The 24,330-nt window shown below is 32.2% G+C and overlaps 3 protein-coding genes across 4 annotated transcripts; all 3 read left to right on the top strand.

The window, feature by feature from the left end:
- Positions 1–7,426: 7,426 nt before the first annotated feature.
- On the top strand, positions 7,427–10,102 carry LOC144554842 (rust resistance kinase Lr10-like). Its single transcript, XM_078303199.1, has 3 exons — positions 7,427–8,268; positions 8,785–8,808; positions 8,910–10,102. Exons 1-3 carry the CDS (start codon positions 7,527–7,529, stop codon positions 9,962–9,964), a joined length of 1,821 nt encoding a protein of 606 aa, XP_078159325.1. The 5' UTR covers positions 7,427–7,526; the 3' UTR covers positions 9,965–10,102.
- Positions 10,103–11,097: 995 nt separating this feature from the next.
- Positions 11,098–15,724, top strand: LOC144554737 (LEAF RUST 10 DISEASE-RESISTANCE LOCUS RECEPTOR-LIKE PROTEIN KINASE-like 2.5). Of its 2 annotated transcripts, XM_078303056.1 has the most exons (4): positions 11,098–11,826; positions 13,279–13,344; positions 13,632–13,849; positions 14,458–15,724. In XM_078303056.1, exons 1-4 carry the CDS (start codon positions 11,144–11,146, stop codon positions 15,573–15,575), a joined length of 2,085 nt encoding a protein of 694 aa, XP_078159182.1. In that variant the 5' UTR covers positions 11,098–11,143; the 3' UTR covers positions 15,576–15,724. The 2 variants fall into 2 exon arrangements, with proteins under 2 accessions (XP_078159182.1, XP_078159183.1); XM_078303057.1 differs by lacking the exon at positions 13,279–13,344 and having other exon boundaries at positions 11,099–11,826.
- Positions 15,725–21,399: 5,675 nt separating this feature from the next.
- On the top strand, positions 21,400–21,814 carry LOC144554738 (flowering-promoting factor 1-like protein 2). The gene has a single exon (XM_078303059.1). It carries the CDS (start codon positions 21,488–21,490, stop codon positions 21,785–21,787), a length of 300 nt encoding a protein of 99 aa, XP_078159185.1. The 5' UTR covers positions 21,400–21,487; the 3' UTR covers positions 21,788–21,814.
- Positions 21,815–24,330: the final 2,516 nt, after the last annotated feature.

The raw sequence follows: 24,330 nt of genomic DNA, 5'->3' as shown, positions 1-24,330 counted from the left end.
TGTAACAGCTGATACTATGGCATGGATGTAATTTAATGGTAAATGAATTTTATTAAATTGTAAAGCAATATTTGGATGTAATTTACTGGTAAATAATTCAGTAAAGTAGTGGTGCCAGAATGAGTTGCAATCTTTGCAATAAATGCAAAGAAAAGATGAAATTTGAAATAACAAAGGAATTTATTAGTTGACAATAAATAAAAACCTGAACAGTTCACTTAATTTAAAAAAGAATGCCATTAAGAGATTGAAGAATAACTTGAAGATAAAACCCAACCATTTGTACCAGCGAAGAAATTGAAGACAAAACCCTAGCAAATGCGAAGTTGATCAGCCAAGTGAAGGCACTTGCAGCCACGATCGGACTGAGTCTGAGAGACGATGAAGAGAGGTGGAGTGGCGGAGAGAGAGGGGGGGGGGAAAGATGGAGCCGCTCAAACAGGAACTCGTAAGTTTGTAACTAGAGATGCTACTTTTACCCGATTAACCGGATCCGATCCGGAACCGAACTAGATCCGATCCGAAACCGAACCGGATCCGACCCGGATCCGATTAATTTGAATAGGGTATGGTTTAAAAAATATAACCGGTTAAATTATGGGTATTGTTACAAAATTAATAATTTAATATCCAACCCGGATCCGAACCGGAACCGATATTGTAATCGGTAGGATATGAGTTTCATTTAATTATCCGACCCATAACCGAACCCGACCCAATACCCGTATAAATACCTGATAAAACATATATTAATAACTATTAATATATAAAAATATAACTTTGCATATTAATTTTTGCATAAGCCGTGGTGAGCCCAGTACTTTTATTAATATGAGAAAATAGAATACAGTGACATATTCGCTATGTTTATACACATAGATGGATGCCACATTTATTCCTTTTATAACAGCCGTATTAATTTTTTAAATAAAATTTATTACTATGGATATATCCTTCAATATTTGCCTTGATATCCTCTGCATAATAATGAAAAATTATTGCTCTCATTGATATGTCATTTCTACAAATTATTAATATTTCATTCATAGATTTTTTGAACCATAGAAAATGAAACCGTCATCTCTAATATTTTACTTTTTAAAAATTATATCTCTTCTTCAATATTTTTTTTTTCAAAAGTTATTTTCTCTCCATCCTCCTGATTTTTTTGTGACATATACCCGCTCCGGATCCGGAACCGCCCCGTATCCGAACCGGACCCGATAATCTACAAACAAGTTATGGGTATATATCTACCCGGAACCGAAAGATTGGACCCGAAATATCTATGGGTAGATAGGTACTCGGATCCGGACCCAACCCAAATTGAAACAGATAAGTGTATGGATCGAAATTTGGATCCGAACACTTTTAGGGTACGGGTCCAAATATAATAGTATCCGGACCCGACCCGACCCGATAGCACCTCTATTCGTAACCTAGAGGCTGCTCAAACGGGAAAGATGGAACCCGTTTGTTCACTGGACCTGTTCACTGGACAAGGAAATGGGCTACTCCAACGGGTTGTTCGGTTATTGTTCAGGCCCGTTCGGTTTGTAGTAATTAATTTGAACCTGAACTGAACTGAACTTCGGACTTTGTTCGGATCATAGTCCGTTCAATATTTATTAGTTATCTGTTCAGCCCGTTTGTTCACGGACTGTTCTGTTCAATTAGCAGCCCTAAAATAGGTAAATACACTAAATATATATTTTGCTAAGTAGGAATCACATACTTGCTAAGATCAATACTGTAACAATTTCATTAAAAACGGTTCAACTTCTGATCCTAATAGTTTGGTACACCTAGGAACAACCTGCTGCAATGTTATTGGTTAAAATTTAATAAGTGTTTATTTATTTATTGTCTTATTTAGTTAATTATATATTTACAATATCAAAACATTTGTGTTTCAGGGGAAAGAGTTGAATACAGTGCATGGAGACAGATGAATCATCAAAACTGGCACTGTTAGTTCTTTATTAAATTTTTGCATATTTATACAAATATTTTGTGTGAACAGGAGTCAAGATCAAGTACCTTGCCTCTACTCAGTGTCAATGCTTTAATATTTTTAATTTTATCTCTTTTTTCTTTTTGACAAATCAAGAAGGGTCGAAGCAGTTTTGGCAAACAGACCTTTCAAGATGGAAATAATTTCTACTCAAATTCTTAGATAGAATTTTCAAAATTAGTAGTCTTTTTATGCTTTCTTTAGATGAAGCCTCGCATTAAATATGATGTGATAAAGACATCTCTTGGTAAAACAATTTCTCCATAGTCCTTGCAGTTTCAGCTTTTTGCAATTATCTGTTTGGCTTTTCTTATATAGGGTCTGGTTTTGGCAATTATAGCCAACTTTATATATGTATTATGTTACAAAAAATTAGTTTCTAAAACATCACCCACTTATAACCAACTTAGACCCTTTATAAGAAAAACCAAATGGACAACTGAAACAAGCTTAAAATGTAAGGACTATGGAGAAATTTTACCAAGAGATGTCGTTATCACATCACAATTAACGTGTGGCTTCTTCTAAAGAAAACATAGATTGCTGATTTTGAAAATTCTTTCTGAAAATGAGACCAGAAATTTTATAGAGAAAGGATTACTAAGGAGTGATGGATGGTGCAGGAAACTAAAGACCGAGTAAGTCTTCGCATTTCTCTATCAGAGAAGAGTCCAGTCGTTACGACTGAGTGTTTCAGTTAGCCATTCTATTCAATATATTTCAGAAAACGGAAAGAGAGACAGAAAATGAGGGGTTGTCAGTTCGGTACTAGCATATTGAATTACAGTAGTTTTTCAACCTGTTCGTGAACAGGATACTGATAGAGATGCAACTACTGTGCTGGTCTGTATATCTGACGCGATAAAGGAGAAGAAGAGGACAACTGCTGGAGCAACTAGACGAGGATTTCCGCTGCGTGTCTAGTGGTAAACTCTATATATATTAATCTTGAAATTAATTTTATACATAGATTTTGGCTTTCGAATAGTGAACAAACTTGAATTGATTCGAATTGTTGCACTATAACCTATCTGAAATCTCTACACATAAATGGCTCCACTCACACATAAAATGCATGAAAGTGCAAACAGATATTGCCTATGTTACCCAAATATTTCATATATGGTCCTGTACCTATATCGTATCGGTGTCCGATACCCGTATTGCCGTATTCATTTTCTATTAAAAATTGTCGTATCAATGTATCCGTATCGTATTCGATACAATACCAGTACCCATATCATATTCGATACGATACCAGTACCCGAATCTGCAACATAGGATATTGCAGACTTTTCTATACAAATTGAACTAATCTTAAATGATTAAATCACTAAATTGACAGTTATGTTACGAATAGTATTTAAATCTTACGACAAGATGTTCTTTCATGAACAATTTCAAAAGAATACATCTATTGATGCTGCAATGCACACCTCTTTCTATCTATCCGTATAATTACTCAGCTCTTTTATTTTCAGTTAACTATTCTTTGGCGTCTTTCTTTTATATTTTTTAACTTTTCTTTCACCCTTATCTTTCTTTCCCATACCTCTCTCGTACAATACTTGTTCAACGGAGACGTTTTAGAAACTATATTTTTGTAACATAATGCATATATATATGAAGTTGACTATAAGTGGTAAAACCAGACCCTATGTAAAATAAGACCAAACAAACAACTGAAACAAGCTTAAAATGTAAGGACTAGGAAGAAACTTCATACCAAGAGATCTCGTTATCACATGACAATTACACTACTACAGAATAAGTGATTGTACACGGACATAAACAGGAGAGCTACACGGATTTTCTGCCGTGTGGAATGCGAGGGTGTAGAAATCCCTGAATATTTACACACATATATTTATCCGTGTGCGATTAGAAGAGAGCTACACGGATTATTACATAAACAAGCATGTACAAACGCTTGCCAGTGTCACTCTCAAAATAACCGAGCTACACGGACTTTAGTTAAATGTCCGTGTAGAATTGTCTTATTTTTTATTTTATTTTTGTGGCTAGCCTCCAATTTTGTTAGCCATTTAAAATCAGAATTCCAAAACAGAAAAATATTAAACATAAGCTTTTCAAACTCATAATTCCAAAACTATACAACAGTATGTACACTACATTATACAAAATTATACAAATTCATATTTAGCATTACAAAATTCTTCTTGAAACCACCATGACTAGATACATCTGCTTCTTGGAGTAACACTTTTGCTTTGGTCCTACAATTATAATTTGAAACCACCGTGACTAGATACATCTGCTTCTTGGAGTAACACTTTTGCTTTGGTTTATAATTTGGTATTAGTTAGTAAAAAGAAAAAGTAGATGCAGCAAATATCAATTGCTATTAATAAAATGAAAACTATAAGTAAGATAATATGAAAATCATAAAAAATTGTTATCCGTGGTAACCGAAAATTCTACCCAGTTACATTTTTTTTTAAAAGGTTAACTAAGCAAAATTTTTGGTTACCAAATATGTAACCGAACAAAATTTTTGGTTTTATTTGTAACCGAACAAAATTTTTGGTTACCAAAATTAGAGGAAGAAAATAGCTGTAGTTTAAAATACAAAAAAAATTTACATTTTTTTGCAATTAAAATACACAAGCAATCCAGAATCCATAAATACAAAATAAAATAGTAAAGTAATTTAAAAAGTGCAGACATCTTTAGTGGAAGCGTTAGTATTGACCTCAATAAGCAATAATAAACTAGTAACAGAAAATTAGAGAAAGAAAAGAGAAATATATATATATATAGAGATGCGCTATGGTGCATTGCAATGCATGAACCCTCTTATGCATTGCACTATTAATTATGGATTTAAAGTCCAAACGACCAATCTGAACCGTTCATTTTGTTCTTCATATTAATATGTGCTTGGGGACCAAATTTTACATTTTTTTGAATTTTTTTACTATTTATTAAGCAATTTTGAAAGTCGCTGATCTGATGGTTCAGAAAATTTTACTGTTTTTTACTGTTCACAGCAAAACAGCAATTTTCAAAAATGCTTAATAAATAGTAAAAAAAATTCCAAAAAATGTAAAATTTGGTCTCCAAGCACATTTCAATATGGATTAAACATTTAACGGTTTGGATCGGTCGTTTGGACTTTAAATCCGTGATTATAGTGCAATGCATAAGGGGGTTCATGCATTGCAATGCACCATAGCCCATCTCTCTCTCTCTATATATATATATATATATAGGACTTGGCTACGGTGCTATGGGTAGCTAAGAGGCCTCCCGTGCTACGGCTCAATAATCGACTTTTCAAAATCCTAACGGTCGATCCGAACCGTTCATCTTGTTATCCATATTAATATGTGCTTGGAGACCAAATTTTACATTTTTTGGAAATTTTTTACTATTTTTTTAGATTTATTGAAAATCGCTGTTTTTCAGACAAATCTGGACCATAAAAAACAGCGATATTCAATAAATCTAAAAAAATAGTAAAAAATTTCCAAAAAATGTAAAATTTGGCCTCCAAACACATATTAATATGGAGAACAAGATAAACGGTTCGGATCGACCGTTAGAATTTTGAAAAGTCGAATAATGAGCCGTAGCACGGGAGGCCCCTTAGCTATCCATAGCATATTAGCCAAATCCTATATATATATATATATATATAGAGTTAGGCTGGGGTGCTATGGATAGCATAGTGGCCTCTATGCTACGGCTCAATATTCGAGTTTTCAAAATCCAAACGGTCGATCCGAACCGTTCATCTTATTCTCCATATTAATATCTGCTTGGAGACCAAATTTTACATTTTTCTGAATTTTTTTACTATTTATTAAGTATTTTACAAAATTGTTGATCCAACGGTGGCTGCACAAAACAGTAAAACCGTTGGATTAGCGATTTTCAAAGTGGCTTAATAAATAGTAAAAAAATTCAGAAAATTATAAAATTTGGTCTCTAAACAGATATTAATATGGAGAATAAGATGAACGGTTCGGATCGACCGTTTGGATTTTGAAAACTTGAATATTGAGCCGTAGCATAGAGGCCACTATGCTATCCATAGCACCCCAGCCTAACTCTATATATATATATATATACATGACTAAGCTTAGCAAGATAGAGAGGCAAAATACAAATTAACTTCAAAGATCGCAGATCCTAGCTCCTTGTGCACATAAATCAGAACGGCGCTGCTGGAAGGAGAGAGAGAGAGAGTATTAATTGATCCAAACAGCGCTACTAGAAAGAAAAAGTATTTTATATAATCAAAACCCTAGAATAACCTTTCTTCACGGATTTTTAAGTAAAAATCCGTGTAGCTCTCTCAAGGCTTTTTACACTGTTATTTAAACAAAAAACCATGTACAATTTTCACCTTTCTACACGGCTCTTTATTAAACGTCCGCGTTGCTCTCTCAAGCTTTCTACACTGATATTTAAACAAACATCCGTGTATAATTCCTACCTGTCTACATGGTTCTTTAATAAATATCCGTGTAGCTCTCTCAAGACTTTCTACACTGTTATTTAAACAATAATCCGTGTACAATTCCTAATAAACGTCCGTGTAGCTCTTTCAAGGCTTTCTACACTGATTCTTTAATAAACATCCGTGTAGAGATCCCACAGATATTTCGGGCTTCAAAAAAATTACAATTTTTCCATGGTTTTTATATAAAATTGTCAAATCCGTGTACAATGTGCAGTGTACAATGACCATTTCTGTAGTAGTGTTAATTCGAGGCTACTTCAAATTAATGAAAACAAAGACTACTGAATTTGAAAATTCTTTCTGAAAATTTGAATAGAAATTTGATAGAGAAAGGATTAATGGCAGATTGGCAGTGTGAGGGTGCGAGAAAGCATTATTGTGGGGCCCACTAATGACTGACAAGCCAATTTTCAGCATCCAGCATCAAAATTGACATAGCAGATCGGTCAACAAGTGGCTCAGTGCATATAGTGGGGCCCATTAAGGAGGTAACGCACCCTAAAAACATATATAATCATCAGAAAAAAAATTGGCAAAAAAAATATAATCATCAGAAACCCTAGCGAAAGCTCCTAATCATGAGAAAGGCACAAAATATAAACATAACGTTAGAGCTTTAGATGTTTAAGGAAAATTAATGGTACAGAAAATTATAAGAATATGACACAAGAAATGCCGCTCTTTTTATAAAATAGAACATCGTTGAATGAGATCTTTTTGGAAAATTTAAGATTTATTGTTAAATACGTACTGGATTCGTAGTGATGATTGTCCTAAAGCATCTTATTTGGGTTGAAAGTAAAAAAAAATGGATTTGGTAATAGTAATAGGTAATGATAAGATATATTGAAAAAGAAAATTCTTAACAAGTTAATTAAGGTAGTACCTAAATAAAACTATTATTGAACGAACACATAGAAAAGTACCTCATCTAACCCGTATTGTATCCAGCTCAATTTTATTTTCGCTCCAATCTCTGTTTGTCATCTCCCATTTGGTTCTCTTGGTTTTTTTTCCTCTCCCATGGCTCCACTCACACATATAGTTGCAATCGCACTCTTAATCTCCTATTACACTCCAACAATTCTGGTGCTTGGAAAACAAACATTTTTGAAAGATTGTCCCGCAATAAGATGCAGCAAGCATGGGCCCATCGTCAGGTACCCATTCCGGCTCGACACCCATGCACCACACTGTGGCTATGACACCCTCGTCCTCTCTTGCTCAGGAGACAACACGGTCTTAAGACTTCCCTTTTCTGGCGATTACAACGTGACCTCAATAGACTATAAAATGTTGATGCTGGGGATAACAACGTACTCTTGGACACCTAATTGTCCATGGTCTCAAATTGTCAAGCCCAATGTAGCCAGCTCTCTCTTCACTTATTATTCAGCAGAACTCAGTTGGCTTGATTGCCCAGACGTGCTCACCACCTACAATGTAGCCGGTCCTATGTCCTGCCTCGGGTCTAAAGGCCACTTCATCTATTTCGCCTGGCCTTATACTGACGATACTGCGCTTCCTCCCACCTGCACCAAGATTGGAAACAGCACCTTGTTAATTGGACCTAAAGGATCAGATGGAATTCAGGGGTTGGGTGAAATTCCGTCTTCTGAATTCCAACATGTGATTAACGACTTTGCAGCAAGACCAGTGCTTGCACTGTATTGGCAAGATGAGTTTATCAACTGCAGCATGTGTGAGAAGAAATGGTGGCATCGCTGTGAATTCGACCTTGAAACAAAAAGATCAGTCTGTCAAGGTGTCCTTATAAGTTTACCTTTCTTCTATAATTTGGATGAAATTTTTCACTATGATTCATACTGCACATGATGATTTTGAGTTACAATGTTTATATATAAGTATCATCTAATTAGTTTAATTTAAGAATATCAACCATTTTGACCATGACCTTTGGTATATCCTATTTACTATACATATGGAGTCTCTGGACCATATATTGTATATTTTTGTAGAGTGGAAATTAAATGACACAAAATATTTCTGAATTTGTGACCCTATCTCCTGGCCTCTTGTTTTAAATTATTATACTGTTATTAATTTGGTCCTTTCTATTTAACTTTAAGAAAATAGTTGGAAGAAAATCCCAAATTTTATTTTGTGTTTTCTTTTTAGTTTTTATAATCATAATATGCCTGCTAGCTACAAGTCTAACTAATTGCTTCACTTTACTTTAAAATTAGTTTACAAAAAGAACAACAATTAACTTACCCTCTGAATATTAACATATAAAACTGTTTTTCTTTTTATTTTTCAGAATCACATATGGTGCTGAAAGCTGGTAAGATTCCTCAACAACTCGTGCTGTTATGCTCAAGGATCAGATTTATCTACAATCTATTAGGTTAAGATCTTAATCCTTTTATTTTTATTTTTCATTAGGTGTATCTGTAGGCGCAGCATCTCTTCTTATTTTGGGTTGCTTTGCTTTCTTCTACATGCGTCGCCAGTCTAAGAAAAAGAAAACCATTCGTCAGAAGATCGAACACTTCCTGAGAAGCTACAGGGAGATGAATTCAACACGGTATGCATACGATGATCTAAAAAAGATAACGAATAATTTCAAGAAAAGAATAGGAGCTGGGGCATTTGGGACAGTCTATAAAGGTGAGTTGCCTAATGGAATTCCAGTTGCCGTTAAAATGCTACATAGCTCTGCTGGGGGCGGAGAACAATTCGTAAATGAAGTAGCCACCATTGGAAGAATTCACCATGTACATGTTGTTCGCCTATTGGGGTTTTGCTCTGAAGGAGGGAAGCAAGCACTTGTTTATGAATTCATGGAGAATGGATCACTAGATAAGTACATAATTTCCACAAGATGGAGAAATCGTGAATTTAGCATGGAAGAGATGCTTGTAGTTGCTACGGACATTGCAGAAGGTATCGAATATTTACACCAGGGCTGCGACCAACGCATTCTTCACTTTGATATCAAACCTCACAATATTTTGCTTGACCATAATTTGGTTCCTAAGATCTCCGATTTCGGTCTCTCCAAGCTCTGTCCAAGGGATCAGAGTTACCTGACCATAAGTGCTGCTAGGGGTACAATGGGTTATCTTGCTCCAGAAATGTATTCCAGAAACTTTGGAGCAGTGTCTTACAAATCTGATGTTTATAGTTTTGGTATGTTGATTTTGGAGATGATAAGCGGAAGAAAGAACATCGACCCTTTGAGAGGGGGAGGGGTTCGGAGTGAAGAGGTATATTTTGCAGAGTGGATTTTTGAACAACTATCTCAAGGAAAAGACATATGTCAAGTTCTTGATGTGGAAGGCAAAGAAGAAATTGCAAAAAAGCTGGCTATTGTGGCATTATGGTGCATCCAATGGAGTCCAAAAGATCGACCTCCCATGAGGAGAATTGTTCAAATGTTGGTGGAGAGCTTAAAAAATTTGCAAATGCCCCCACAACCTGTAATGTCATCTTCATAGTTCATACTGAGTTGTCAAAGGTAGCTTGGTATTGATCAGACACAGATGCTTTGTATTTTCTGCAAATAAATAACATTGTACTAAGTTCTTTTGATGAAACATGCATGAAAATGAAATTTTGATTGATTAATTTCTTTATATTTTAGTCTATCATTAAGCATTATTTCATTGTTCCAAAAAAATGCGGTCGTTAAGTATTTAATTCCCTAAACTAATTAAAATAATCTTAAACTGAAAAAAGGAAATTAGACAAATTGATATCTAGGTGTTTGTAGAACGATCTTTGCTAAAACTTTAAGGTGTCGTTCCACTGTTTGAAGATTTAACTAGGGAGGTTGCCAGGATTTAACTTTAGGTCGATCACCTGATTAATTAGGTGGCGAGTGCTCCTTCACCGGAGTGGGATCTGATGGCAGAGGATGACTTAAAGTCTACTGTCTCCAAATAGTAAAATATGCATGTTCTTTTCGTTTGTAATTTATATATCCCAGTTATTTCTCAATATTTTGTTTGTTGGATGCTTCTTTTCCTTTGATTTTATTAGGTCTATAGAAACTTTTTGGTGATTAGGCATTAGCATTAGTCTGGGGGTACTAGTTAATTATTACTGTAATTTGGTGGGGTTTTTAACTTTTTTTTTAGAATTTATATATGCATACCCATCAAAACTTTATCATTTAGATATTTACCCATCAAAAATTTTAATTTAGATCTTTCACCATCTAAACTCACTTTACAAAATCAAAATTATATTCCACCAAAGATTATTTTGGAAATATGTAGATTATTTATAACCAAAATTATAGCATGGGCCAATGCAAAATAGGAATAACTTGGCCAACAAAGTTTCATTTATTTCAAGTGGTTGTGTTTTGTGTAGAGTTTAAGAAGTATTAGAAAGATTTTCCCACAGTGGCTCTGCCACTCGTTTGGAAAAGAAAAGAAAAATATAAAAGGCTCCAGGACCATTTAATAAAAGGCTATAGGTATTCACTACAGGTCACATCAAGCATTTGTTGTCTAAAATAATATGAACATCAACTTCAAAGAAAATTCTTAGATTGATAATTATTTGACCTCATTTTCATTTATACTTCCTCATCCTACAAATATCATCTATGAGAAGTTAACCACCATTCCTCGAAACTGGTTTATATACTAACAAATAACAAAAGAACCATGAAATTGTTAATTTTACTTATTGTTCTCTTCCTCTTTTACAATTTTGGAGGTTCCAGCTCTTCTTCATGTGGAGAGCTTCGTAACATCACTTATCCTTCTAATCTTCGTGGAGCATGTCTGAGGAAGGCCTTTGAGTTGCAGTGTAATGGCAACGACACCGTCTTATACTTTGAGGACACCAAGTATCTTGTAAAAGATATGTCGGTGGAAAACGAGACACTTAGGCTTGTTGATCCTTACATGGCAGTAGGGGAATGCCGCTTACCAAACCAGACTTTTCCTTGGGATCAATATTCAACATTATTAGGTTGGCACCCACGTGGTTTTGATATCTTATTCTTCAATTGTACCGAGGAGGTAGAAGACTCAATGTACAAGCAAATACATTGTATGGATGGACCTGATCGTCGTTCAAGAGTCTATGCAGTATATTCTTATAATTCCGCTCCTGACGTGCAAGGCACCCTCAAGTCATGCAAGTATGTAGGAAGGACTGTTGCTGATTCTGAGATCACCGATCGATGGAACGACATTGATGCTGTCGATATGATGCAGATGCTGAGACGGGGAGTTGAGGTAAGCTGGAACTTTACCTTTCTCGGTGTGTCCATTTCTTCAGATCCTTGGGACGACAATGAGGGGTGTTCTCTTTTGCAATTTTGCTGGAGTTACTCCAAAAGGTAAACAAAATTCTCTCTTCTCCAAAATCCTCTTGTAGCTTTGATGGTAAGATATTAAGATGGTTTGGTTTGGAACATGGTTTGAAAAATCAGCCGAGTCCAAATCAGACCGAAATCAGTCAGGGTCAATCTAATTTCTTACCCGATTTACACAGCTAGGTGATTTTCATTTGCACTGAAATTCTAGCTTTATATTTCCTATAATAGCCTAAATGAAAAATGGTAATTGTCCCCACACCTCTATCCCCTCATTTATTTCTACGCTTAACTTTCATAACTGTCTTGGGAATCACAAAAGCTCCAGCACTGAATTTTTTTTGAAGTATTAATCTCCATGCATAAAATTATTTATACCTATAAGATAAAATAATTTTTACATAAATAATTATCTCTCCAACCAATGTCAAATTATATGGGGGAGACCATACACGTTTTTAGAGTTGGATTTTTTTTTTTCTTCATTCAATATTGTCCACATTTCTAACAGTCTATGAATAATTTTACGAATCTAAAACTACAAACGTCTTCTATATAATTTTTTCTTTCAAATGAGATCCATGATGACATACTTTCAGACTCGTCATCACACAAGTATTTATACCTCGTTGTTCAAGTATTTATACATATACTTAAAATTATTTTTACATATGACACTAACTGACATATGAAAGTATTAATACCAAGTATTACAAGCATTTATATCTATACACTAGAGTATTTATACCTATGTAAAAAATACTTGAATAATCACCTCGTATAAGTTTATCATGATAAATATTTTTTTTTGTATGGATAAATAATTAGTGGAGACCATAGTACAACATTTAAATAATTATCACCTTCCTTATTTAACATGGACCCTCTAATTTTAGAAGTGTTTAAACACTTAATGGGAATCATAATACAATCTTCCTAAATTGTAGATATGGGGGGATAGAGGGGGTAGGAGTGTGGGGATGAATATAATTATTCAAAATGTTATGTGTAATATTTTATTGTCTATGGAATTTGTAATTAATTCAGTCAGGCTTTTGATTATATATTTGTATATATACGCTTGTAACTTATTACACTAGTTGATAAAACAAATTATTTTGTACATCTTTTTCTTTATATTTGTAGCACAAAAACAAATCATTTTGGAAATATCGGAGTTTCCGGTCTGAGTAAGTCCATTCTTTCGGAATCAGTGAATTCTTACCGAGTCAGCAGATTCGGTTTTCGATTCCATAAACAACATGCAAATCCCAATTCTGATTTCGAGTTTGTCAAAGATATACGAACGCCAAATATGATTATATATAAAGCCTTCTCCATTTAATATATATCTGTCTCCATCTCCCCAATGAGATTAATTTTGACAATATCAATTTCTAAAGAACATTCTACCTACTAAGAAATAAATCAGCATATAATTTTCTCTCTTCTAATTTTTTGTTGTTGTCAATGCAGGGAGTTCAAGTTTTTAATGGGAGTCAATGATCTTACTACTGGCCAATATTGGAGTTTCCGGTCTGAGTAAGCCCATTCTTTCGGAATCAGTGGATTCTTACCGAGTCAGCAGATTCGGATTTCGATTCCATAAACAACATGCAGATCCCGATTCTAATTCCGAGTTTGTCAAAGATAATACGAACGCCAAATATGATTATATATAAAGCCTTCTCCATTTAATATATATCTGTCTCCATCTCCCCAATGATATTAATTTTGACAATATCAATTTCTAAAGAACATTCTACCTACCAAGAAATAAATCAGCATATAATTTTCTCTCTTCTAATTTTTTGTTGTTGTCAATGCAGTGAGGACAAGTTTTTAATGGGAGTCAATGATCTTACTACTGGCCAAAAGCTCCAAGAGTTTCTTTCCATTCAGTCATCATTTTTGCAATGCATTTATCAACCGGAAGAATTTGGAATGTATGAATGGCCAGGATTTCAAGCGGATACTAATCCACATCTGGTTTTTGGTTTCATGCTCATATTGATTGCTCTTTTGGACATTCTTCTCCTTTTATTAGGTGAGCAACCTTTCTAAATGAAACCCCTCTTCCTGACATAACAATACATATAAATCTCTCCTTTGTGTTCTAGTTTTTATGTCATAAAAGATAGAGGAATATCCATAATTTTATTGGACTAACAATTTCAAAATTAACAAGGATTTATTTGAGTAACAAAAAGAGGATCAAAACACATTAGTTTTCTGAAGAAGGAACTAGTGGCAGGTCAGATCAATTATAAGTACATTATTCAAAACAGCCAATTAAACAATTAAACGTGGCTCCACAATTAAACAGAGACTTTAAAGAGAAGCCAGGATGTGAGATATGATGGGATAAAAGTTTAAAAAGAAATATAATTTCATAGTTATTTAGAAGTGCAATCATACTATTACATTTTTTTTGTGTTTAGAAGAATAATTTTGAGGCACACTTTACAAAATATTATAGTCGAGTTCCTTCTACCTATACATGGCTTTGCTACTGCATATTCCAAATTTGGTCAGAAAAAAGATAACAAATCAAATATCTGTTTGATACTTTGATTTCAATATCACTCTCTTTGAGTCCATTGCATTTGCATTATATATTATTCATGATCTTATTTTAATTTATTTATTTTGCAGGAGTACGGCTTACATTACTTCCACTATCAATATTTGTGTTCCTTCTTCACAAGTACAAGCGAGAGTCTCTATCAATCAACTCTGTTGAAAAGTTTTTGCGAAAACATGAGACGCTTTCTGTTAGACGCTATGATTTCGTAGAGATAGCTAGCATGACAAACCACTTCAGAGAAAAGCTTGGACAGGGTGGCTTTGGATCAGTTTACAAAGGTAAACTATTTAGTGGTTGTGAGGTTGCTGTAAAAATATTGACCAATTCATTGGGTGATGGAAATGATTTCATCAGCGAAGTGGCAACACTCGGTAGGATTCACCACGTGAACATAGTGCGTCTTATTGGGTTTTGCTCGGAAGACTCAAAACGGGCACTTGTGTATCCTTACATGCCGAAGGGCTCACTTGACAAGTATATTTTCTCTTCAAGTAACAATTATTTTGCATTAGAGCAAAGAAGAGAGATAGCCGTAGGCATTGCACGAGGCATAGACTACCTTCATCGTGGGTGTCAGATGCAGATATTGCACTTCGACATAAAGCCTCACAATATCCTATTGGATCATGATCTGACCCCAAAAATTTCGGACTTCGGGCTTGCCAAATTATACTCTAAAGAATACAACTTAGTGACACTCAGCACGGCACGGGGTACAATAGGGTATATAGCTCCTGAGCTAATATCAAGAGCCTTTGGTGTGATATCACACAAAGCAGATGTTTATAGTTTTGGGATGCTACTAATGGAGATGGTGAGCGGAAGAAGAAATGTCGATAATCATGCAGAGAGTTCGAGCCAAGTCTATTATCCATCATGGATCTACGACCAACTCAAACTTGCAGACGAGCCACATAATTATAACTTGAACAATAGTGTTGCACAATTTGGAGAAATAGAAGGAATCCTATATAAGGTTGCCTTCTGGTGCATTCAAATGAGGCCGTCTAATCGCCCCTCCATGAGCAGAGTCATAGAGATGTTGCAGAGTAATGCCGATAGCTTGGAGATGCCCCCGAAACCTTTCACGACAGACTCGTCAGACGAGGTCTCCGTGAGATGCTCTCAAACCAACTCATGTAGCATAGATCTATCAGCAATTTCAGAGGAAATTGGTTTGCTATAATCACACAAAAAAACATAAATGAACGTGTGTTTCTTTGATGTCAGAGGAATTTAGTATATATATGTATCTATTGCAAGTTTCTTTGCAGCTTTTTTAATTAAGATAAGGCGGAATTTAAAAATTTAGAGTATTGTATTACATCGTCTTATATAGCTTAAATATTCAAATTTTATTAGGTATTATTGTAAATATAAAGCTAAATTTAAAATTGAAGGGACTTATGTGCAAAAAAATTCTTCTCCTAATGTATAAGGAGCGGAGAGCGCATTACACGGGGAGGCTACTAGTGAAAAAGTTGGAGATGTTAAATCCTTTATATATAAAAAATTGAAATTAGAGGAATGAACCAAATGCACGTGACTTGTCTATAAGTGATCATGTGAACTAGTTTCATTCAGATAAGTAATTTTCATGTTAGTGTGAAAATAGTATTACTCGGATTAGTAAAAATATTATTTAAATTAAAAATTAATATTGTGAATAGAAGTAATCAATAAAAAAATAACATTAACAAGGTACTAATATTAAGAAGAAAAATGAAAAAGTGGAATCTCAAACAAATTATCATAACATAAAAATGGCAGATCGAAGTGGTGTCTACTTTGTCATTTCAAAACTATATTAACAGAAAGCTGAAAAGAAAACATTTGTTTATCTCTTTTCACACTTCCAAATAGTAGTTATTTCAATATTTACAATAAAGAACAGAAAATAATAATTGTTCTAGCTATTTCGAATAATTAAAAAGTTGTTTGTGTGCACATTACTATTTCAAATATTTTATTTTTGAATAGCTTCTAATGCATCCCAAAAACCGGTTAGTTTATTGAGAAAACCTTTGAACCACCCAAAACCCGGTTTCTTTATTATATGATTCTGAACTACTCACGGCCATTCTCTTGAGAGAGAAAACTGATAAATGATTTTCTGTTGACAATTTAATGTAGACTTTTGTGTTGCTGCAATGTATATTTTAAACAATTATGTGTTTGAGCATGATCAGACAATTGCTACAACATTATTTTTTTTTAAATCATAATTTCAAAATAATGAAATTTTAATATAGATCGTTGGAGGTTTGTTTCATCACAAAAAATGAAGAATTATTATAGTTTTAATAATTCAATTTTAAAATAAAGTGTAAAACTATAAAACCTCTTTAATGAAAGAAAAAAGTGTTCCTACGATGTTTATTTTTAAAAAATTTAAGAATAAGTTCTACAAATTTTGAGCTTCAAAATCATGTAATTTATGCATTTGTAATAATCTACAATTTTAAGTATATTGTATGTTATTTAATATGTTAATTGTGGAAATTTTTACTATTATAAAAATATGATTATTTTATTATTGTACTCATATCTTATAAATATAAATAATAACAAAATTGGCAGTCGGATCCACTGATCGCTGATCCGATTAATGAACTGTTAATCACTGGATTGAAGTCCGGTCTGATTATGATCATAATAATATTGTTCAAAAACAATTTACACTTCATCTTCAAAAAGGTTTGGCTTGATGTGACCTCAAGGTACAAATTTATCTTGTGCAACGTCAGCAGAAATTGCATTTCATGTACTCAGATTGATATCTATTGGAAAGAAAATATTCCGGGCCCAATAAATTTTAAAATTATCTGTAGGCCCATCATAATATTGTTGTTTATTTTTTATATTTTGGGAATTTTCAAGATGTGAAGCAACAGAGACTACCGACATTTTTAAAAATACCCAATTAGCAGAGTATTTTAATAATATTTCAAAATATGGATTTTTTTTCACGGCTTTGATTTTTTTTTTTTTTGAAAAACAGAAACTTTTAAATTTTTTATTTTTTATATTGAAATATTAGAAATGTTTAATATATTTTTTGAAAATAGATGGAATACAATATAATTTGATTTATTAGAAAGACTACAACAAATAACTTGGATCAACATTTTTCAGGCCGGATTTTTCACGGTGGTAAGAAAAATTAATATATTTCTTTATGTGTTATTGGAAAAAAAAAATGCTTGAATTCTGAGTTATTAAGTTGATCCCGGTTCAAAAGTCCCTTCTAGGTAACACAAAAAATATTTTCATCCTTCTAGTATATTTAATTTCTAAAAAGTTGTATCTATTTTTGAAAAAAAAATTTAAGTTATTTAATGATTGTTATTCAAAAAGAATTCTCAAAATAGATACAACTTTTTAAAAATTGAATGTACTTAGAGACCATTAATCTTCGTTTACAAAGTTCAAACAATCGATCCGAACCATTCATCTTGTTCTACATGTTAAAATGTGCTTAGAGACCAAATTTTATATTTTTCGGAATTTGTTTACTATTTTTTAGATAGTTACAAAATCACTACATCTGGACCATCCAAAAACAGTGATTTTGTACCTATCTAAAAAAATAGTAAAAAAATTTCAAAAAATATAAAATTTGGTCTCTAAGCACATTTTAATATGTAGAATAAGATGAACGGTTCGGATCAACTGTTTGAACTTTGTAAATGAAGATAGAGACGTGGGGTATAATTGGGGCACAAAATCAATGGTACATTTTAACCCTACTCATTTAATTATTATGAATCTTTAAATATCCATAAACTAATTAAAATCAAGTTGATGTGTTCAATCCATTTATTTGTTAAATTAAATAAACTGCTTTAATTTAATTAACCTTCAACAAATTTTTAAAGGGAAATAATTTTGTAAATTAAATAATTTTTTATATTCAACAAATTTCGTACTCGAGCAACTTTTTTTACAAAACATTTAAAGGTGTATATAATTGTAACAATATAATTAGGTGGATTAAGTAAGAATTGCATTCCACCTTAGGTATATAAAATACATGGAAAGTTGTAACAATATAATTTAATTTAATTCATTATTTGTCAATTAAACTGCTCTCGATCAACAGCTCACACATCTTTATTTAAATAATCATAATCATAGTATGTATAAATGATTAAATGGGTTCAAATCCATAATAAAAAAATGAAAATCTACAAAAAAAATTTATACAAGTTTATGATAGACTGTAAAATTAAGTTTGAATAACTTTACATTGAAGAGATAATTCTTTATTAATTTCAAAGAATTTAAAATTTGTGGCTGAAAATTAAATTAAGCAAAGAAAAGTTCTGATATTTCCAGCCCCATGCATGTCTCCTATTAAATTTCATTTATGATTTCATTTGTTCTCCGTGCAAGAGAGGATAAGAAATGATTGCTCATTTATTTTCTCATCGTACAAAATAAAAGCAAAAGCTGCATCCCATAACAAGTTAGCACAAATTTTGACTCTATTTTATCTTTAAAAAAAAATTAGTCACAATTAGTGGTGAAAACGGATACGGTAAGAATCGGGTGTAAGTATTATTTTCATATTCGTACCTGTTACAAATTATCTTATTCGTACTTTATTCTTATCCATTATGCATAGTTGTCGTATAATGAAACGGTAGCGAGTAAAAAAAAAATTAAAGTACTTTGTTGAAAAAAAATTATGATCATGCTACGTGCAAATAAACTAATTAAAGTACTATTTTCACTATTATTATTATTATTATTATTATTATTATTATTATTATTATTATTATTATTATTATTATTATATATAATATACATATATTTCTTTTATAATTAATTGATCGGGTAATGGGTACAAAATAGGTTTTACCTATATCCTTTCTGGTTTTGAAAATGAAAAAAATTTCTTTATCCGTATCCGTATCCTTATCCAATAAATTTATTAATATATATATATAGAGAGAGAGAGAGTCTGGCTAATATCATAACGTTCGAATTTGATCGTATGTATTTCGGCTCATATACATTCGAATACACATTAGCTAGTCACTCTATATATATATATAGAGTTAGGCTGGGGTGCTATGGATAGCATAGAGGCCTCTATGCTACGGCTCAATATTTGATTTTTCAAAATCCAAACGGTCGATCCGAACCGTTCATCTTATTCTCCATATTAATATCGGCTTGGAGACCAAATTTTACATTTTTCTGAATTTTTTTACTATTTATTAAGTATTTTACAAAATTGTTGATCCAACGGTGGCTGCACAAAACAGTAAAACCGTTGGATTAGCGATTTTCAAAGTGGCTTAATAAATAGTAAAAAAATTCAGAAAATTATAAAATTTGGTCTCCAAGCAGATATTAATATGGACAATAATATGAACGGTTCGGATCGACCGTTTGGATTTTGAAAACTTGAATATTGAGCCGTAGCACGGGAGGCCACTATGCTATCCATAGCACCCCAGCCTAACTCTATATATATATATATATATTATACGTACCTGTTTTATCGGATACGATATGGATCGAATAAACACATAAAAGGGTGTCATTGACACCCCTAGTCACAATGGAGATTCTAAAATCAAATTTGATTAAACACTGCAATTGAACTTTTAACATAAATAACTTTGTGTGTCTAATTTGTACCAAAACCCTTTTTTTCAAGATAGTGATGTAGTGAATGAATTTTATTTTAAATAAAAAAAAATGACATGGTGTCTCACACAGTCACAGTCTTTTATTGTATTCAAATCTCGTAGGATATTTTCATTAAGAAATAAATTGAGTATAAATTCCAAATACAAATGTAACAAATTATCTAAAATTTAACCTATCAAAACAGAAAAAAAAAATTACAATAGTAGCTTCCTTTAGTTTTAATTTATTGAAGATTAAATTGACATATTTAAATATGTATTTATTGAAGTTTCACCTTGAAAATTAGCGTCTAAATGTCTAATCCTAGAATTGTATTTATTTATTTATTTATGTTATAATTGCTTAAATCATAGAAAATATTCGACCGTGTGAGACCCACATGAGCTAGTAGGAACCAGATCTTATTCCCAAATTAAATGATCAATAAATAAGAGCACTATTACACCAGCCTGCTGGTTCATCCCCTCTTATTTGTTCATGCCCCATCAACAATTATTAATTAAAATACTATTTGAAATCATTTTTTTAATAGCCCCCTCAAGTTAGATATGATGATAAAATCATAACTTTACATGGTAGAGATTTAAGATTAAATTTTTGCAGGATTTGGTTGAAATTTTTTTTTTTTAAAATGGTAAGGATGGGTTTTAATTTGTGTCCCTCAAGTTAGATATCATGATAAAACCATAACTTTACATGGTAGAGATTTAAGATTAAATTTTTGCAGGATTTGGTTGAAATTTTTTTTTTTAAAATGGTAAGGATGGGTTTTAATTTGTGTGCTTAAGGCCCTTTTATTACAAAAAAAAAATCCAAATATTAATCAATAAAGTACTTGCATTTAATTTGTTGAATTTTATATGTTTTAGATTTGGGTTATTTTGAAAGATTTCCAACCAACTTTGGTACAGTTTCATATATGTGAAATACTTCGTACTTGAATTAAAACTAATTAATTGAAAATAGATTGCAACATAAAAAAAATTCAATGAATAATTGCAATAAAGTAATTAATTCCTTATATTAAATTAGGCACAAAAAATTAAAAAATTTCAGTCTATTTTAAATTTAACAAAAATTAATAGTTAATTGATGATTTGATATATTTAATTTACAAGTTTTGAAACTCAATCACCTTTATGAAGTATTAATTTTTCATACGATAATTTAATTAGAAAAAAATGGCAATGTTTAATTTTAACCTTCAAAATTAAAGCCATCACATCATATAAAAAGCTATGTTCCATTCCCATGCAACTCTAGTCTACACATCTCTTTATTCTCATTCACTACTATAAATAAATGCCATATAACCTCCAGATAACATCATTCAATCTAAACCATTACCTCTCTCTCTCTCTCTCTCTCTCTCTCTCTCTCTCTCACACACACACACTCTTTCTCTCTCATCAAACAAAAAAGGAAGAAGAAGGCATGGCAGGTGTGTGGGTGTTCAAAAATGGCATTGTGAGACTTGTCGAGAGCTCTAAGCGCAAAAGTTTGCTCTACGTGCCGACAAATGAGGTGATCGACTCGTACTCTTCTCTACAAAACAAGCTTCTAAGGCTCGGTTGGGAGAGATATGATTGCGATCATTCCGAATTCTTACAATTCCACAAGAGCACCTCGGTTGATCTCATCTCACTTCCGAGGAACTTCAACCATTTCCGGTCGGTTCATATGTACGACATCGTGGTGAAAAATCGAGAGATCTTTCGTGTCATCGATGTATGAAGATCGACGATAGATGTCATGCTTATATATGTAGTCTTTAATTGGTTTCTTTTTGAGATGATTTGGTTCAATTGCCTTGATGCGTATTATGTTTAAGTTTCTAGTTCTCTGTTAATTAATGAAGAGAAGGAATTATAAAACTTGTTTAAATTGATCTTCTTTTTTGTTGTTGTATGTTATTAATTTCCATGAATAATATGTCTATATATGTGAATGTGAATATTACAAGTATGAAAAGAGGAGCTAGAAATAAATATAGGGTAAATTTGTCCACTTTGGTAAAAGTAAAGTTTATAGTACATGTACCGTTTTAAGATCAAGTACATATATGTACCGTTTAAAGATCAAAGTACATGCATGTACCGTTTGAAGATCAAAGTACATGCACCGTTTGGAGTTATAGAACAATTATTATAATTTCCAATTTGAAACTTTCCAATTTGAGCATTTGTTGATTTTTCTTTGATCACTTAGGAATAGAGGAACAGTTAAGAGGACCAGTATAAAGTGGAAAAAATGTAGTGTCAATACTGTGACTAACATGCTGTAATTTTGATCTCGTGTTGTACCATGTCGTAATTAAAATATCAAAGGATAGTCACGGCACGCAAATAATCATACTACGTGAGTCACGCTATGCTCAAACGTACCGTGACCACATATGACCCGCGTGACCATTTAATCATAATTTAGGTTAATTTTTTTTAAATTCACATGTGACTCGCGTGACGTGTGTTGTATCGTGCCGTGACTAGATCTTTCACGTGACGTGTCGTATCGTACCAAATTTTCAAATGATGGTCACGGTATGCGAATGATCACAGTACATGCATGCAGAACATGCGAATCACGACACATAACCAATAACACGCATATTGTGTTGTTCTATACCGTAACAGTCACTAACCCAACATTTTAATATAATAGCGAAATAATAAGTTAATCTATATGTTAATCTAGCAGTTCCAAACAGCTACTTTTGTACTTCAACATAAATAACGATCTACTTTTTTGCTAATCGAATTTTTTTGTTATTCCTTTGCTGTTCAAACGCACTTAGAAAATTTAAAATCTCCTCTCATGCTTAAAAAAATAATGCATTCAATAATAGATTAATAACAGGGTTGTTATTAATTATGTTAAATACCAAATAAACTATTTAATTAATAATTAGCTTAAAAAAATAATGCATTCAATAATAGATTAATAACAGGGTTGTTATTAATTATGTTAAATACCAAATAAACTATTTAATTAATAATTAATTTCATAAGGCAATATAACTACCGGCTTGATATTTCGTCAAACTATGCAATATGTTGATCGGTGTGGATTATGACTTTATATCTACGTTTTCAAAATTCAAACGGTTAATCGAAACCACTCAATATGATCTTAAAATTCAAACGGCTAATCAAAACCACTCAATATGATCTGTATATAAAATATATTTGAAGACTAGATGCTACATTTTTCAAAAAAAAATTTACTACTTTGTCTTGTATAAATAGAAAGTCACTTGATCTAAAGATAGTAAAAAAATTAAGAAAAGAGTAAATTTAGTCACCAAATATATTTTCATATAAATATTATATTGAACTGTTCTGATTGACCCTTTGGACTTTAAAATATAAATGAGGAGGATTCCAATGTCTCATGCCTTTCATACCTCATATTTTTTATCTTCATTTTCAAAGTCTAAATTGTCGATCCGAACCGTTCAACATGATATCCATACTAAAATATGGTTTGGGATGAAATTTTATAGTTTTTAAAAAAAAATTAGTAATTTTTAAGATGGGTAGAAAATCACTGTTTTTAACGATCCAAAAATAGTGATTTAGTACATATCTTAAAAAATTTCCAAAAATTATGAAATTTCATCCCCAGACATATTTTAGTATAAATATCATATTGAGCGGTTCGGATCAACAGTTTGAACTTTGAAAACGAAGATATAAAATATGAGATATGATGAGATATGAAACAAAAAGGTATTGGATCCCTCAATATAAATATGAAGTCGTAGTCACAGCCTCACTCTTATAGAATATAAAATTATCAATTATTATAACTGGATTCTAAATAGGTAGCTATAGCTACGCAATAGCTGTGTTATAGCTTTTTTGGACTTTAAAAACTATAACGCTATTAACCGCTTTTTTTATAATAATTTTAAATAGCCTAGCTACTGTTGCGCTATAATTTTTTCAAACCTTAAAAGCTATAGCACTATAATCGCTATTTAAAACCTTATAATCGCTATTTAAAATCTTGATTATAACCAATGTTTTAAAATACGGTTTTACTATGCAGTAACATATATGAATTTGTATGCAGTGTTACTGTTCATTGTTAAAGGAATATAGATAAAATAAAGTTAATTTCTATCACAATAATCGTCTAACTTAGTGGATTGTGCTATTTATCATATTATAAAGGTCATGAGTTTTAATTTTCTCCAACACAAAATAATTATTTAACTTTTTCAAATCCGCATGACCGCATATACAATCTGCATATTCAAAACTGCATAAATGTGG

This window comes from Carex rostrata, chromosome 5 (assembly GCF_964058835.1).
Source record: "Carex rostrata chromosome 5, lpCarRost1.2, whole genome shotgun sequence".
Classification (NCBI taxonomy): Eukaryota; Viridiplantae; Streptophyta; class Magnoliopsida; order Poales; family Cyperaceae; genus Carex; species Carex rostrata.
Note: the sequence above shows the minus strand (reverse complement) of the source record. Positions and strands in the feature narration are given on the sequence as shown.